The sequence below is a fragment of the Rana temporaria genome, chromosome 4 (assembly GCF_905171775.1).
Source record: "Rana temporaria chromosome 4, aRanTem1.1, whole genome shotgun sequence".
In the NCBI taxonomy this organism is placed as follows: domain Eukaryota; kingdom Metazoa; phylum Chordata; class Amphibia; order Anura; family Ranidae; genus Rana; species Rana temporaria.
The window spans coordinates 266,445,014-266,463,846 of NC_053492.1; the positions used below are offsets into that span (position 1 = coordinate 266,445,014).

General features: G+C 41.5%; 1 protein-coding gene across 1 annotated transcript in view; it reads right to left on the reverse strand.

The window, feature by feature from the left end:
* Window positions 1–18,833, reverse strand: part of REV3L (REV3 like, DNA directed polymerase zeta catalytic subunit) — a 242,102-nt gene that overhangs the window by 57,649 nt on the left and 165,620 nt on the right. Inside the window, 10 exon segments of the mRNA XM_040350250.1 lie at window positions 5,902–6,043; window positions 7,862–7,980; window positions 8,999–9,117; window positions 9,245–9,360; window positions 10,233–10,346; window positions 10,482–10,543; window positions 10,545–10,610; window positions 10,612–10,645; window positions 15,572–15,702; window positions 18,369–18,451. Of these exon segments, the coding sequence (XP_040206184.1) occupies window positions 5,902–6,043; window positions 7,862–7,980; window positions 8,999–9,117; window positions 9,245–9,360; window positions 10,233–10,346; window positions 10,482–10,543; window positions 10,545–10,610; window positions 10,612–10,645; window positions 15,572–15,702; window positions 18,369–18,451 (986 nt within the window).

An 18,833-nucleotide genomic window follows, 5' to 3' on the forward strand; every position in this document is an offset into this window, starting at 1 on the left:
CATCAGGAGCGATGACATAGGTGTGCCCTTCCCTGTAGTGTTAATCCCGCTCCACTTTTTTGAAGACATTTACTAGCCACAAAAAGGGAGTAACTGGGTGTAGTATTAACACACCTCAGAAGGAAGACCCTTTAATAGGGCTCACCAAGCCCCTATGCAACAATCCTGCCAAGCACCTTCGCCTGCCAAGCAACACCTGGTGACTCATGTGACCCGGGTAAGGAGAGATTAACTGCTGCAAATGCCTGGTTCAGAGCTGCCTTCTGGAAGCACTGCATGCTTGGCATACACAGCTTGAATAAGCTGGATGTGCGCTGGGATGTCCTGCGCATGCGTGCGTGGTCACAGCAAACGGGTTGTATTCGCATATGACGCAAGTCTCTGTGCGCCCAGATTAGACTACGGCACATGCTCCAAGTGCGCAGAACGCCTATGGCGCATCCGTGTGCACCATGGCCGCCAAACAAACTGCTGTGCTTTTGCGAATGCACGTGCGCAATGGTGCATCATCATACAGGTAAAAAACAGCCAGACTCAAGCAAAAAAGGTACACTTTGCAAACACCCACAGTTAGCCCAAAACACTCTCCTGTATGGTCACCGCACACAGGTGTCCAGCCTCTAGCTAGCTTCACTGATTGTTAAAAATCACTGGGACACCCCACAATAAGTAAATAAGAGGGTTTCACTTACCCGTCCAGCCGCAGGACAGCTTAGAAATTAAGAGCCCAATTTTCACCCATCACGACAGGTTTCTGTCACTTGAGGACCTTTTGGACTGGGTACCCTTTTCATGTTTAGGGCCCACTCCCTTGGACCTATACAGTACCCTGCAGAAATGCCTTAGCGCTGTGGTGTCTAGGATTCCACTTTGCAGGGTCCAGCGCCCGGAGGTCGCATTACATGCAAAACCTTTCAGGATCTTGTGTCTTCTCTGAGGCTTGAGTACCATATTTCTAAGCATATAGAGCCTGTGTCAAATGGATCTGATTGGTCAATCCCTTGATTCATTTAAGAACCGCTGGTGGGACTAGAGACCTGAAGCTCAGAGAGCTCAAACAAATGTGCCCATCCACCTTGCAGACACTGATAAAAAACGGATGTACTTCCTGTTTGGGAAGGGTTATATAGGGGATCACTTCCTGTCTAAGACTTTGTCTAACAGTGTCCATTCACCCAGAGATGGCATATAACCCAGTAGGTTATGAATATTAGCCTAAGGGTCCTTTCACACGGAGCGGACCGTTTGTGTCCGCTCCGTGTGTCCGCCAAAGCTCAGCGGGGATCCCCGCTGAGCTGTCGGCGGATAGGGCGGTCCCCGCACACAGTGCAGAGACCGCCCTGTCTCTGCTCCGCTCTCCCATATGGGGGATCGGATGCAGACGGACCGTCTGTCCAGCTGCATCCGATCGGAAGAAAAATAGGGTTTCTTCCGTTCGCAAAAGCGGATCCCGATGGACGCGGACGCTAGCGGATGCTCCATCCGCTAACGGACGCGATCCCATAGGGATTCATTACAAGTCCATTAACGGACTTGTAATGAACGGACGAACGGTCCGCTAGTGTGAAAGGACCCTAACTCTGTGGTCCCATGATGTATGAATAAGAAGAAAAAAAAACACTAAATATAACCTGATTTTTTGTATAATGTGAAAGATGATGTTACACCAAGTAAATAGATAACCAACATGTCTCTCTTTACAATTGTGCAGACTTGTGGCATGGTGTCAAACTTCAGTACTTAAAAATCTCCATAGGCGACACTTTAATTTTTTTTACAGATTAAATGTAAAGGTTACAGAGGAGGTCTAGTGCTAAAATGATTGCTCTTGCTCCAACGATCGGGGCGTATAACCTGTGTGTATCTGGCTTTGATAGTAGCCTCACCGCACATCCCTGATTCAGACAAAACATACGACGGCAGGGCGGGCAATATCGGCGACGTGCTAGGAGGATTTTTTGTTTCCAATGCCTGCGATTAGTCTTGCTGCAAGTAGTTTAATAAATTGCATGTTTTTTTTATCTAGATGCTGCGCAATGAGTTTCCCTTTTTTCTTAGGATCACTGATGGAATCGGCTTCTGAGGATATCATATGGCTACATCTTTGGCTCGTTTTCACCAACGATCCCCTGCTGGGAGGCTGAATAAGTCAAGCTGATCTGCAGCTAATGTGAGGGGTAATAGAGCTCACAGGTGCGAGTATAGACCTTGATGTGTCTTTGGATCTGGTAAGGAGAAAATTTTGCCTGTTTTATCCAAAGCACTGGATGTTGGACTTGTTTTAACCACTTGATTACCGAGCCTGTTTTTCAGATTCAGTGTTTTTTTTGCTAGAAAATTACTTAAGACCCTTAAATATTATATATATATTTTTTTCTAACACCCTAGAGCAGGGCTCAAAATTTCAAGTCCTGAGCTACTAGCCAGGCTCAAGAGTTACTCGCCACCAGTTGCCCCACCTAATTCATACACTGCCCTGCGCCTAATTGCACCCGTAAACACGCCCTCGTAGATTATCTCATGGAATGACAATGTTTTATGCAGAATCAAGTTACAAAATTAAATATTACCAACAACAACTTTAACAAAATGGGACAGGGCACTGGGGGCAGACCAGAGGGACAGGGCACTGGGGGCAGACCAGAGGGACAGGGCACTGGGGGCAAACCAGAGGGACAGGGCACTGGGGGCAAACCAGAGGGACAGGGCACTGGGGGCAAACCAGAGGGACAGGGCACTGGGGGCAAACCAGAGGGACAGGGCACTGGGGGCAGACCAGAGGGACAGGGCACTGGGGGCAGACCAGAGGGACAGGGCACTGGGGGCAGACCAGAGGGACAGGGCACTGGGGGCAGACCAGAGGGACAGGGCACTAGAACTGGGTATCTTCCCCATTCTCTTGCCGTCTCCTCTGCAACTCCTATCAATCCTCTCTCTCTCTCCCATTCATCTCATCATCAGGAGCCTGTGTGTGCGGCTCCACGCTTGCATGTCCCCACTTCCCCCTTTTATTCAGGCTGGCAGAGAGGAGAGGAGCTGCAGCACAGCGGGAGGGAGTACAATCCAGCGCTGAGATCCACACAACTGCACAGCCATTGACACCATAGCACAGCGCACACTGACAGCGCACAGCACACATTGAGACCAGTCTGTTCACAGTGCTCAGGCTAAACTGTTGGACACTTACATAGAGCACGAGAAGAAAACTGCACAAACTAGAAGGCTGCCGCTCTCATGTCAGGGCAACTTTCAGTGAGCGCTGCACCGGAGTAGTAATTTTGGCAATCCTCCACCTCACTCATTACTTTCTGCTCTCTAGCTACATTGGTCGGGGCCCGGGGGAGGGGGGCAGGCTCAGAGAGGTTATACTGTTGGGTCCCATGGCTTAATGAGAATTGTAAGTAGAGCACCTGTGTACTGCTCTGCCTGTGCACGGCTCACCAGACTACTTTTCCCGAGCATGCACCTTTCCTCTTCGGCTGCCAATCTCATCGGGTCTCTAAGTGTAGGCACAGATTGGAGGGAGATTGGTCATGAAGCCCTGTTATCACTCGCCCCCAGCTTAAATCCACTCGCCAAATGCTAGTAGGCGAGTGGAAATTTTGAGGGCTGCCCTAGAGAATAAAATGGCAGTCATTGCAATACTTTTTGTCACAACGTATTTGCGCAACGGTCTTACAAGCGCACTTTTTTGGGAAAAAAAAAAACACTTTTTTGAATTAAAAAATAAGACAAAAATAAATTTTGCCCAATTTTTGATACCCAACATGTCACGCTTAAAAATTGCGCCCGCTCGTGGCATGGCGTCAAACTTTTACCCTTAAAAATCTCGATAGGCGACGTTTAAAAAATTCTACAGGTTGCATTTTTTGAGTGACAGAGGAGGTCTAGGGCTAGAATTATTTCTCTCGCTCTAACGATCGCGGCGATACCTCACTTGTGTGGTTTGAACACCGTTTTCATATGCAGGCGCTACTCGCGTATGCGTTCGCTTCTGTGCGCAAATTCGTCGGGACGGGGCGTTTAAAAAATGTTTTTTTTTTTTGTTTTCTTATTTATTTTTATTTAGTTTATAATTTTTTTACACTGAAATAAAAAAAATAAAAAAATCATCACTTTTATTCCTATTACAAGGAATGTAAACATCCCTTGTAATAGAAAAAAGCATGACAGGTCCTCTTAAATATGAGATCTGGGGTCAAAAAGACCTCAGATCTCATATTTAGACTAAAATGCAAGGGAAAAAAAATTTTTTTTTGAAACTGTCATTTTTTCAAATGACAAAAAAAAAAAAATGTTGCTTTAAGACGCTGGGCGGGACTGACGTTTTGACGTCACTTCCGCCCAGCAGAGCTATGGGGATGGGTGAAGGACATTTTTCCTTCACTCGTAACCCCCGAACGGTCCCGATCGCCTCCGCCGCTACCGACGGCTACGGTAAGCGGCGGAGGGCGCGGGAGAGGGCCCTCTCCCGCCACCGATAACGGTGATCTTGCGGCGAATCCGCCGCGGAGACCGCCGTTATCGTTTACAGGACCGTTGGCACTAAAGATGGATACCTCGGTTGTGGCAGCAGCTGCTGCCGTTACCGAGATATCCATCTTTAAAAATAGGACGTCTTTTGACTATGGGCCAGTAACCAAGTGGTTAAAGGACTTTTGCACTTCATCACTATGGACTTTATTGCTTTATATGATTAATATTCATAATATTTGAAGGTTGATTCACCTATTTAGACAGCGCAACACGTTTTTCTATATATTTTTGGATGTTGCTGTGTACAGTGTTGCGAGTACTGCTCTTTATTCGCATATACACCAAGCGCATTATATTTTTAATCAATAATAGTACTTATACCAGCTATTTATTACATCTCTTAATTGCATCCCAAGTACAGTGAGGATTACAGTATTAATTTAAAATGAAAAAGGTTACAACAAAATCGGTTTAGTATTTTGTCCATATAATGTAACAAGCAATATATTTTCTCACCTCTTCTATGAACTTTATTTTCTTAAAGGGGTTGTAAAGGTTTGTGTTTTTTCACCTTAATGCAACCTATGAATCAAAGGTGAAAAAACACCTCGCTCTCATGGGTCCGCCAGTCCCCCCCCCCCCCCCCCCCGTTTTAAATTACCTAAGCCCATTCACCTGCTGTGCGCCGTCCCCCGGCGTCCTCTTCTCCACCGAGTCTGGCCGTTGATTGGATAGATTGATAGCAGCACAGCCATTGGCTCCCGCTGCTGTCAATCACATCCAATGACGTGGCCGCAGGGGGATACACTTGGCATCTATGGACGCTAAGTGATGACACGTGAGCGTGCCCGCCAACTAACCCCCTCAGGAAGAGCTTCTCAGTGGGGGTTAGCTTTTGTGCAGGGGAGCCGAGACAGCCGCCGTGGGACCCCAGAACAGTAGGATCATGGCCACTGTGCAAAACAAACTGCCCAGTGGAGGCAAGTATAACATGTATGTTATTTAAAAAAAACAAAACAAACCCATACAACCCCTTTAACATAACAACTTCCAATAACAATGCACCTTTTTAATTGCATGTAAAAATTGCTATCATATTCCTCAGATTTAAAATACTTTCCTATACTTGATGGCAACATCATTCTTATTATGACTATTTGTACATTTTATTAACCACCTTAGCAGAAAGGAAACCCAAAAATACTTTTACAAACATAGAGCTTTGTCCTATAAGTGTGCTGCTGCTTTGTCACTAAGTAAGCACTAATAAAAGCACATCGTCCAGCAGCACCACCGTAAAAAGGAAAATAAAAAAATGATGCTCTTATATATTATCTTGCCATGAATCCTATTGGTGCAAAAAAAAGAACCCCTTAGAAAACATTCATATTTCAAGGTGAAATAAAAATAAGGCTTATATTTTACCTGTGATCCTCTGGTTAAAACATGTAAAAACTGAATGCCAAACAGTCTTGCCAATTCACTGGTTCTTCCAATTAAGTCCAAATGCTCCAATAACTGGAGAATCCCATAAACCCTGCTCATGTAATGCTCTGTCATCCGCCATCTGCATACACATCAAGATTTGTATAAGAAAAATATTTATAAGGATTGTACACCTTAGTTTAGCGGGACTTATTCAGTTTTTAGCAAATGTCTACAGTCAAAATTTATACATGGCATATATGAAACGTGAGACTCACGATCCTTAACAACAACAATGCTACTATATCCACATGACCTCCAGAAAATGTAGCCCCCTTCATGACCAGGCTATTTGCTATACGGCACTGCGTTAATTTAATGGACAATTGTGCGGTCATGCAACGCTGTACATCAATGACATTTGTGTAATTTTTTTCCCCGCAAATAGAGCTTTCTTTTGGTGGTATTTGATCACCACTTTTTTTTGCACTATAGAAAAAAAAAAAAAAAAAAAAGAAAGACCATAAAAATAAAAAACCAACAATATTTGTTACTTTCTGCTATAAAACACATCCAAGTAAAAAAATAAATAAAAAAAATCTAAATTGCTTTATAAATTTAATTCAATATGTATTCTGCTACAAATATTTGGTAAAAACAAAATCCCAATAAGAGCATATTGATTGGTTCGTAAAAAAAAGTTATAGTGCCTATAAACTATGGGATAGATAGTGGAATTTTTATATTTTTTTTACTAGTAATGGTGGCGATTAGAAACTTCTAGCAAGACTGCGATATTGCAGTGGACAATCTGACACTTTGTGGGAACCAGTGACACCAATACAGTGATCAGTGCTAAAAATATTCACCATCATTGTACTAATGACTGCCTGGAAAGGGGTTAAATAGCTAGGGAAATCAAAGAGTTAAAGTGGATGTAAACCCTCCATACACCCAGTGAAGTGAACAGCCTCAGATGATACACAGGGATGAAACCAATCTCCCTACATAAATTTTACATTTATATCTGCTGTCTTCACATTTATATACAGTTTAGAAAATTTAGATTTCTCTTCCTGGTTAACACAGAGTGTGATATCTGGGCATACAGCCAAGATAGCCAACATTGCTGATTGAGGGAAAGGCGCACCCACTCCCACTCAACATAGGCAGAGACCCTTAGAGGTGTTTTGTAATAGGACCTGCTCTCTGCTAATCTATTTTAGCAACCTCCCTGGACAGAAGATTCAGGCCCCTTTTGTCTAAAACAGTATGAGAATTTGTTAGGAGTTATTAAGCTGATAACATAGGAACAGTTCAGGAGAAAGCTATGCGTCTTAGCTCATTGAGGAGACATAACAAAATACTGCAGATATATGTGCCCAGCTCAAATTTCATGAATCGGGTTTACATTCACTTTAAATGTGTGCCTAACCAGTGTTTTTGTGTGTACATTGTGTAGCTTTAACTAAGGGATGTGCTGGATTTTATTTCTTGCTCTGCAGGGAAACAAAGTCTAGCACATCCTCGCTAACAGGATGGAGGCTCAGCATGGTTTACACTTTGTCCAGTGTGTCTGCTCGCTGACCGGCAGGTGCCAGCAGTCATCCAATGGATGGCACCCACTGACCAGCTTCTGCTGTGGCTAATCAAAGCAGAAGTGGTGCGCCACAGAAAAGCTGCTATAGGGCGGTTGGCAACTGGATATATTTTGACAAAGGATCAGACACAGTAGTAAAAGTAAGAGCCTGTTTACAATGGGGGAGTCAAGAAACCAGTCCCACTGCTTGTCTACACAAAGCCAATTGTCTGAGCTATAAGAGTATTAAAGCATCATCTACGTTATTAAAAGTAAAACTTTGTATAGTTGGTATTAATTTTTTTTTCTGGAAAAAAAAAAAGATGATTTAAAAGAAACCACACTGAAAAGTGTATTTTATCAGTTTTATGCAAACATTACCTGTAAACATCTGTTTTATGATCAAACCAATCGGATAATGTTCGAAAGGTAAAGAGAGGGAACCTCTGGTGAAGGATATGGAAGGCCACATTTTCAAAAGTGTAATTAGTTAGAGCCACCTGGAAATTAAAAATGGCAGGATATAAAACAAAAAGTAAATACTAATCTAAATCAGCATTATTAATTGTTATACAGTATAAGCAAAGTAATGTTGAGTGATTATTTTTTTTTTGGGGGGGGGGGGGTTGCTATATACATTTAAGTAGGGACACTTCCCTTACTTTAGTATCACAGAGGTTACAGAAACATCAATATAACAGGGAGAAATGCCTGCTTCCTACACTCTGCCGACTCCATAAAATCAACCAGCATACTAACATTCTGTTAGTGTTCTTATTACTGGTCCATATGTCCACATAGAATGGTCTTCATTACAGGCACAGTATAAACTTTCATACGTTTTTGTTGTTTTACCTAGTTATTAGTGTCGGTATAATCCACATGTCATTGATTTGCCTTGTTTAATTGTGCCTTTTTGCATAATGAATGCAAAACTGTAAATAAGTAGTTTACTCCAAGGCCCCATTCACACCACTGCGTTTCCTGTTTTTTCAACCTTTTTTTTTTATTCGTTTTTCAAGCGACAGTATAGGGCAGCCCATTAATTTGAATGAGCTACCCTGTGTGCGACAAACACGCCAAAAGAAGACCTTTTACGGTATTTTCAGGGTGACAAAACTTGCTTTTGCTAGCTGCATTTGGGGTGTAATTAAAAGTTAATGGCAATAGAAGTGCAACACACAGTTTTTGAGAACGCACACAGACATGCACATTTATTCTGGAAATGCGCAGATGTGAACGTGGCCTAAAAATCTGAAGATCATAATTTTCCACTTTAAAAAATAAAACAAAAAACTTTTTTCTAAAAGAACTGCCGTAACCCCCTGTTGCTCCACACACATGCGCAAATGCACACCAAACATCAGCTAATGTAATTTTTTTGCTGGGTTAATGTTCACCAATTTTTCTAGGTTGAATGTTGCCTAAAGAATATTAGGCAACTGTTGAGCAAACTGGCCATGAAATGTGTAATGAAAAAAACCATTAGTATATTCAGAAACTATTTTAAGTATGTACCTCTGTTTTCATCATCCTCCAAACATTCAATACAATTCGGCCTACTACATTAATTTCGCTCATTGTGTCTGCGCCATACTCATCCTTATCGGCCGTAAACCGATTTTCATTTTTGTCTTCTATAAAAGAAAAATGGATTACAGCAAAATGTTAAAGAAGAACATCATGAAAGAAGCAGCCTAGATGAAACACCGTAAGATGTAGATTCTGAATCTAAGAAGTGTTATTATTAATGCGCAAACATACCAGGTATCCTGGAAATCTGCTGGCAAAGATCCACATTGAGGGCTGAGGCCCTCTGTAGGAGGTAACCCCAGGAGTGCATTTGAACTTCATATCCTAGAAGGATATCTGGATCATACCTGAGGGAGAGAAAACCACGACACCAAAAACAGAAATTAATGTACAACATTTTAATATACAGTATGTAGACATATGGGTCAATCCAAAACGAATGTTCCAGTTAAAAAAAAAAAAAAAACAAGGAATCCATCAGACTAAAAATAGAGTATTAGGTTTTCTACAGTAAAACTGTATTCTGCCACACTCACTGCAAATTCTGCTGCATTTGAAAATGTAAAAGTAATAAACTAGTAATCCATAAACAAAAGAAAAAGACAACCTCCCCCAAAACCAGTAATCATACCTGTATGCAATCAATCCATGCCCGAGAGGTAATAAAGAAAGTTTTGGGATTTACACAAAAAAAATTAAAACAAAAAAGGAAAAAAATTTTTTTTTGTCTTTTTCTCCCTTAATACAAAGTGTCAAATATTGTGCATTTATATGTTATTTATATTTTACATTGACTTTGCATTTCACAATGTAATGTACTATTGCAATTGGCCAATATAAAAACTCTTGCTTATAAATATATTTTTTTTAATCTGTAACGGTCAAACTTATGCTTCTACCTTTGTATGCCACTTTATTTTTTTAAATTTTCCCTGGGCTACATTCTATGTTTAAGGGTGGTGAGAATGAAGTATGCTAAAACAAATTCTTTTTGTGATCTCTTTAGTGCATTTTCCTGCAAATGGCACCTGCCATAGGGATGAACGATGTTAGGACACAATAACTGCACTGCATACAAAATTATATACCTTGGTGTTTTACTAAAAAAACATTAAAACTAAAAATTATGTTCAGGAAATATCTACAGCAAAAAGGGTATGTAATCCTTGTCAAACAATGTACAATTTTTTCCCCCTTTATATAATAAAACAGAACCTGCCTTCTGATCAGACTTAAAAGTTTTTCAAACAGATCCTTTTCATCAGAAGCATATGTGATCTGGAAGCCTGTGATGGCCAGACCTGGGTGAACAACGGGGCCTGGCTTCTGCTACCTGAATAAAGAGACAGAAAAGGTATTTATGATACAAATGGCTCGGATATTACTATAGTAAGCATGTACTTCAAGCAAGATTTCAGCTTGTGTAAAATCCAAAATATGGCACCTTCACTGGCAGTAGAGTCTTGACTGATGGACGATTGCACCAGTAGTCTGTGTTTTGTCACTTTGGGGCAGTGGGGAGTCAGAAGATAGAACAGTAAAACACAGCGCAGATTGGGTCAAATTCAGGGTCTGGTTCCAAGTCTCGTCGCGTTCTTTGCGTGGAGCTCCATGCACATAATAGTCAGGGTGCTGAACCTGCATTAGAAACCAGAAACATTATACTGCCTGCTATACTCAAATTAGTAAAATATAAATTCTGCCACTATTGTTCCAAGAATTATTTTCATTAGGTACATTTTTTTGGATTATCGTTTAAAAATTACTCCAGCCAACAAGTAAAAGTCAATCAGTAAACTACTAATTGCATTTTCTAAAGTATGCTCCTCCCTTTTGGAGCATTAAAAATCTCATTGAAAACGTTTTTATATTGGTTTGAAAATGCTTGTTTGATTATGCCAGAAACTCAGGTCCCTCCTGTATACATGCTTTGGTTTTATCTCAAATTCAGCCTACCTAGTTCTGATTTTGAACTACGAATAATTATGCTCTATTTTGTGGTGGTGAGGAAGTTGATAGACTCAGTAGTTTCAACAAAGCAACTAGGCAGGACTGACCACAATTTTCCTGTGATTTCAGTACAAAAAGTGCTGCATGTCAGTCCACAACAGTAAATTAGGAGCAAGTGCATTTCTGGCAGATCAACAGGTATTTTTATTTTTTTTTGTACTTGAAGGATCTTTTAAATAAAAAACAAAGGCACACGTGCATGCATTGCAGAAATATACGGATTATGTTTTTGTAATGTATTTTGCCCTGACATGCTCTTTAAATAAATCTTTAAAATATCTGTTCGATAAGTCCCCATACTTGTTCATCCTGCCAGATATCTTGTGATGAATTCCTGTGTTTACTGCCTTTGCTGACTTATTACTTAGCATTGTGTTCCCAGCTGTGTGTGGACTACAGAACACCTCTGCTCTAATATATGAAGATGCAGAGAGGCACAGGTGTTGCATAAGGTCCAACATGCTTTTTGTCCTAGGGTGACAACACTGCTCCTCTACAGACATAGTACAGCGAGTGAGTGTTGTCAACCTAGAATAGGGAGTGTTTTACTAGTAGGATATAACCAGGTTAAAACAAAGGAAAATAAATAACTACTTCTAAAAAGATGCATAAAAGCAGCTGGGCTCTGGAAAGCAACCCTGCTTCTGGGTAGTCCCCCTTCTTACCAAGATTCTGTGCTGTAAAAACTCCACCATTTCTCGCACTATGTTAACCATTTTTACAGCTTTGCTTTAAGAATAATTCTTTAAAAACTAGATTTTTTTAGTTACAGGCTAAAAGGGGTGCCTTCTAATTAGTCCTTCAAACAATAAGTCAATTTTAGTTCCCACTCACTTTGGATTCTCACTCTTCGATTGATCACAGGAGTTACCATCCTTCCTTTATTTTAAATACTATAAAATTATTGGGACCCCTTGTACTGGGTGAACAAACTGTACATATAAAAGGCAACTAAAGGAGAAAGATCTCATAACTAAAGTTAACATATGTAAGAAACCTTATTGGAATTTTTTTTAATTATCCTTTCCTCCTCTCATTCAGACAAGGAAATACATGTTAAATGGGTCTGCACTGGAGTCAAATACCAGGCTACAGTGCACAGAAAAAAAAAAAAAAAGCAGACGTCTCTCCATTCTGTCATTCTCAATAAAACTTCACATCTATTACAAGCATTAAACTCCTTCACATACCCAGGAAGGAAGTTCGCATAACAAGAAGCTCCCACGGACAAAGCTGACAATTGTTTCAAATAAGAAACCCTAAGAACGGACAGCTGGTGTCATGGACATTCACAGAACCAGATTTGTACCTATGGCAGTCCTTTCCCTAATGATCAAACCCTTCTCAGTAGGTTGATCTCTGATCAGGGTTGAGCTGTCAAACAACCCTCCGCTGTTTTTGTGTATGTTAATGAACCTGCAGACTACTGAAACAGTCTCCTCAGTAAAGCTGGCCATACACCGATCAAAAATTTGTCCGGTTTTGCTGCAGGTGACGGCTGAGATTTGATCCATCTATACGCAGGGCCGATTGTTACCATAAAGTCAATCCATCAATTGACTTGGGTACAACCAGCCTATCAAAGATTTTTTTTTTTTTTACATACAATTACTTCCGGCAGCTATAGCAGCAACAGTAATGATGTGTTTTGCCGGCCGGAAAAGGATCCTTGTGTCCCCCTACCAGCAGAACAAAATAGCACCTCAGAAGGCATTCCCCTATCAACACTGACTGTGTTAAAGGTGAAAATTGGCCCCCTCTCCCCACTTCCTGTTTGCACTTGCTATGGAACCATTGGCTATTAAAACTAGGCTTTAAGGAAGACATACAGGGGTTCAGAAGTGTTCGGAGGAAGACAGTATATCGCTATTTGCAGAACGATGTCCTGTTCTTTATTAGGAGATGTGGATAGCTCGCTGACTCCAGGAGGTCCAAATGGTCAGGGAGTTTGGAAGGTTTTCGGGACTATCAACTGGGATAAGTCGGCCCTGCTTCCAATAGACCCATTATGTGACCAGGGACGTTAGCTGAAGTGTCCCAACTGAAAATTACCTCAAAATTAAAATACTTGGGGTCTGGATTACCCGTGATGTTAAGGAGTACACTAGTAAAAACATAGCTCCACTACTATAAAACTGAAACAAACAAAAGATACCTGGAACCACCTCCCTCTCTCTGTAGCCCAGGAGATGTAACCTAATAAAAATGATCTGGCTCCCCCAGATATTATATGCACTCCACAACTCCCCGATCTGGGTAAAGCCAAATATGGTTTAAAAGAATGGAAACATTATTCAGGGAGTTAATGTGGAAGGGAGGCCAGGCCAGAATCAGTTTGCAGACTATGCAGCTCCCAGTAAAGGAGGGGGGGATGGCGATCCCACACCCGAGAATATATTTTCTGGCATCCCAGTTACAACATATACTGGGTTGTGGCCACTCAAAAATTTAGGCAATAAGTTTCAGATTAATGTATCAGGGGGCCCCACATAAAAATATTGGTAGAAGCCCTGGAGGCAAACTCATTTACTCATAAATGCCCGACTATAAAGTTAATTAGAAAAGTATGGCAAACAACGAAGGCTCTGCTGGGATACACCGGGGTAACTGAGTTTGCCCCCCTCTGGAACAATAAAAACTTAACAGAAGTTGAGGATATAGGAAAATCTAAAATTTGGGAGAGACAGGGAATTACACGGCTACTTCAACAGTATGAGAGCAACCTTATGAAAACATTTTTGGATCTAAGAAACAAATTTAACATCCCAAATATTTTTTTTTATAAATATTTACAGATTAGGCATGCCATCCAAACCCAGTTTAAGACTCAACAGATAGTTAGGACTCAGATTCCCGTCCTCAAAATAATTCAAACTAATATTGCGAAAGGCTTAATTAATCTCAGAGCTATATGACAAACTGGGAGATAGAGCCATAAATCAAAAGAGCCGAGAAAGATAGGAAAAAGATCTTGGGGCTAGTGACTTCGAGCAGTGGAGTAAGATTTTACATAGAGGGGCTCTGGTGTCTATTGCTCCAGCACAGAGACTGTCCCACTTATTTCTATTGCATCGAGTTTACTATACTCCTAAAAAATGCTAATCTATTACATGTACATAACTCAATGTGTGTGTTTATATTATTTGTATTATATTGCTTATATTACTTGTAAGTAAACATGTGTTGTCAAACATTGGAAAATAATAAAGAAAAGTTAAAGATAAAAAAAGATATTAAAAAAAAAAAAAGGTGAAATTGAGCGATTTACTTTCCTTTCACCATGGGTGAAAGAAAATTTCACCTTTAACACAGTTTATTGAGAATTATCTATGGCAGGGCTCAAAATTTCAAGCCCCGAGCTACTAGCCAGGCCTCAAGAGTTACTCGCCACCAGTTGCCCCACCTAATTCATACACTGCTCCATGCCTAATTGCGCCCCTAAACACGCCCTCGTAGATTATCTCATGGAATGACACTGTTAAATGTTTTATGCAGAATCAAGTTACACAATTATATATTACCAAAAACAACTTTAACAAAATGGAACAGGGCACTGGGGGCAGACCAGAGGTGACAGGGCACTAGAACTGGATCTCTTCCCATTCTCTTGCTGTCTCCTCTGCAACTCCCATCCATCCATCCATCCTCTCTCCCTCTCCTATTCATCTCATCATCAGGAGCCTGTGTGTGCGGCTCCACCCTTGCATGTCCCCACTTCCCCCTTTTATTCAGGCTGGCAGTGAGGAGAGGAGCTGCAGCACAGCGGGAGGGAGTACAATCCAGCGCAGAGATCGACACAACTGCATCAGCCGTTGACACACACAGCCACCAGCCAGCACACATTGAGACCAGTCTGCTCACAGTGCTCAAGCTGAACTGCTGGACACTTACATAGAGCACAAGGAGAAGAAAACTGCACAAACTGGAAGGCTGCCACTCTCATGTCAGGGCAACTTTCAGTGAGCGCTGCACTGCCTACCTGGGACACCCGGAGTGGTAATTTTCGCAATCCTCCACCTGACTCATTACTTCCTGCTCCCTGCTCTCCAGCTACATTGGTCGGGGGGAGGGGGGGCAGGCTCAGAGAGGTCATACTGTTAGGTCCCATGGCTTAATGAGAATTGTAGGAGAGCACCTGTGTACTGCTCTGCCTGTGCACGGCTCACCAGACTACTTTTCCAAGCATGCCACCTTTCCTCTTCGTCCGCCAATCGCATCAGGGACTCTAAGTGTAGGCACAGATTGAAGGGACATTGGTCATGCAGCCCTGTCATCACTCGCCCCCAGCTTAAATCCACTCGCCAAAATGCTAGCAGGCGAGTGGAAATTTTGAGGGGCTGATCTATGGGCTGTTAAGTGAAAAGAGATGAACACTCATCTGATTAACTTTTTAGAATTCTCTCAAGCTACCTGAACACAATAAAACCGTAATTAATCTTATGTCTGCGTTCATTTAGACAATTCCCTCTACTCATTTAACTTACAACTCCACAACTACAAAAGCTGTATATTATGCAAGATACAGAGTGAAACATCTCAAATGTATACAATACCTCGTGTAAGGCCTTTGCATCTTGAAGATTGTGAGAACCGACTTTGAAGCCGTAGGAGTTATTCAGAGAAGGCCCCTCAATCTGAGACGTTTCTTTCTTCACGTTACCCAAAGCTGCAAATTGATTCTATGCACAAAAAACATGAGTAATAGCCTTAAATTACAGGAAACTGAACATGTCACAGGAAACAATTTGTGAAAGCTGCCCACCCGTTTTCCCAATAGTTGTTAAAGAACAAATGCTAAAACTTTGGGGAAACTGTGGGGAAAATAATTTTTTTCTAATATACCCCAAAAGGGACACCATTTTGCTAAACTTTTCAGAAGACATTCACAGATTTCCTTAACCACTTAAGGACCGAGCCTGTTTTTCAGACTCTGTGTTTACAAGTTAAAAACACTTTTTGCTCGAAAATTACTTTGAATCCCCAAACATTATAAAAACTAATTCTAACACCCTAGAGAATAAAATGGCGGTTATTGCAATACTTTCTGTCACAAAGTATTTGCACAGCGGTCTTACAAGCACACTTTTTTTGGAAAAAAATCTTTTTTTTATAAAAAAAATAAGACAACAGCAAAGTTAGCTTTTTTTTTTTTTTTAATATTGTGAAAGATAATATTACGCCGAGTAAATTGATACCCAACATGTCAAACTTCAAAATTGCGCCTGGCTTTTATTCCAATTACAAGGAATTGTAAACAACCCTTGAATTAGAAAAAAGCATGACACTCTTAAAGCGGGGGTTCACCCTAAAAAAAAATGTTTCGTGGTCTACCATGCCATCCAGCATACTAGCGTCAGCTACAGTATGCCTTAATTTTTATTTTTTTGCGCTGTACTTACAGTTTAATCCTTTAGTTTAGTTTCAGACTCCCGCGGGGAGTAGGCGTTCCTATGAAGAGGGGAACATGATTGACGGCTGGCTATGGCGCGTCACGCGTTCCGAAAATAGCCGAGATAGGACTCGGATCTATACGGCGCCTGCGCAGTCAGCTCCTAGTCTGTGCGCAGGCGCCGTATAGCGCCGTGAAGAGCCGGAGTCCTACTCCGGCTATTTTCGGAACGCGTGACGCGCCATAGCCGGCCGTCAATCATGTTCCCCTCTTCATAGGAACGCCTTTCCTCGCGGGAGTCTGAAACGAAACTAAAGGATTAAACTGTAAGTACAGCGCAAAAAAATAAAATAAAGGCATACTGTAGCCGACGCTAGTATGCTGGATGGCATGGTACAAAGTTGTTTTTTAGGGTGAACCTCCGCTTTAAATGTGAGATCTGGGGTCAAAAAGACCTCAGATCTCATATTTGGACTTAAATGCAATAAAAAAAATGTCCCTTTAAAGAGGTATGGGCGGAAGTGACGTTTTGACTTCGCTTCCGCCCTCCATACCAAGGAAGGAGAAGGACCCGATCGCCTCCGCCGCCAATGGCTCCGGTAAGCTGGGGAGAGCACGGGAGAGCACGGGAGAGGGGGCCCTCTCCCGCCGCCGATAACTTCTGCCGTTACCGAGATATCCATCTTTAAAGTGCAGACGTATCTATACAGTGGGCGGTCGTTAAGTGATTAAAGAGCAACTCCACTTTTGTTGAGAAAAAACATCACCCTCTGGGTGATCTATGTACATTGCAAGAATTATAACTTCCTTTGTTGCAGATTCCCACCTTTTATTATTCTGAAGTAATCCCTGTATGTTCCTCTGAGCCTCAGTGATGAGTATGTCTAATGGGAGTGGTTTCATAATTATCTATCAGGTGTGCACCTGCAGGGACTAATGAGGAAAGCTGCTGGGCCTGCATCCCTTTAGACGTTTTCCAACTGGAAGTGTCTCACCAAAAATTACATTTTTGGTGCAGGGGATGCCTGAAATCTGACTTGTATCTTAGGCATACTTCTGGGAAAATTATGTTTCTGGGGAGTGGCCAGTACACGCTCTGTGTACAAAACAACTCCAGGTAGCCATATTGCAATGCATTCTCAGAAAATTACAGCAACTGCAGATTGAAAAGGAAAAGTTATTTTTAATAACATTCAATTACAATATAACTTGTGTCGCAATTGTACACGCTATATTATTTTTTCTTTATTTGCTATTTTTGTGGAGTTTCCCTTTAAGTCACCTTGGCTAATCTGTGAATGCTTGATCTTTTTACATTGGACTACCTCAGGACTGATCATCCTTAAGGGCATCCTTACCTGTTTGGACTGTGTAGGTTTCTTTGCACACCACTTGTTTGTCAATTTGCATACATCCAGTTGGCGCCCCCCCCCCTCCTTCTCCGCTATGGACTGGTCTACGGAGGCCATGGACACCCTATGAGTATAGCTGCCTCCTTCTTGGTGAATACCAGTAATGAACCGTTTCCCTTTGCTATCACAATCTAACACACGTTTTTTAACGTGTATTAGAGAGGCAGAATCCCTCTTTTCTGCACCTATTAAGTACCTACATCTTTGAAAAGTCATGGTCTATCAACCAAATATGTCATTCTGCCTCATCCCTCTCGCCATTGTTACTAATGAAGCAAAGTGTTGTGATTCACTGAAGGTGCCACTAACAAGGTCAAGTATTAACCTGTACAGGTCAGAAGTTACAAAAAGTATACCTAGCAGTGTGCCGGAAAAGCTGGCACCCCACTGTATGCGCTTCAGGATACTGCACTGCCCTAGCTTCAGAGTAGCCATAGTGTGTTTAAAGATTATGTTCAAGTCCACAAACAAAATAATATAAAAATGAGGTACAGATAACGGATTATGTCAACCACACAGTATGAAAGCTGCAATCAACATCTACCTTCATCTGAGTGGTTAGTAGTACTCTCCGAAGTTTATCAGGGTTTGCTCCTCTTCTCTGACTCATTTTTGGGGAAAGCACTTCTAAAAAGAAAAGCACAACATTGGAGAAAGTAGCAGAATACATTGTAAAGGATGTAAAGTCTCATGAAAAAAAAATTCTTTAGAGTTCTTCAGTTATTTCCATGCCATTTATGCCTATACACAAAGGTGGAGAGCTTGAGGAGTAATTCTGACTGGTGTCAGGGAAAGAAAGGCTGTACAGAGACAAGACATTCCACAGCAAAACTTAATTTTGAGTTTGTTTTGTAGTTTGTATATTCTGCCTCTGGAATTAATGTTGACATTGATCCTAATGCCCTGTACACACGATCGGTCTATCCGATGAAAACGGACTGATGGATTTTTTCATCAGTTATCTGATGAAGCTGACTGACGATCAGTCGTGCCTACACACCATCGGTTA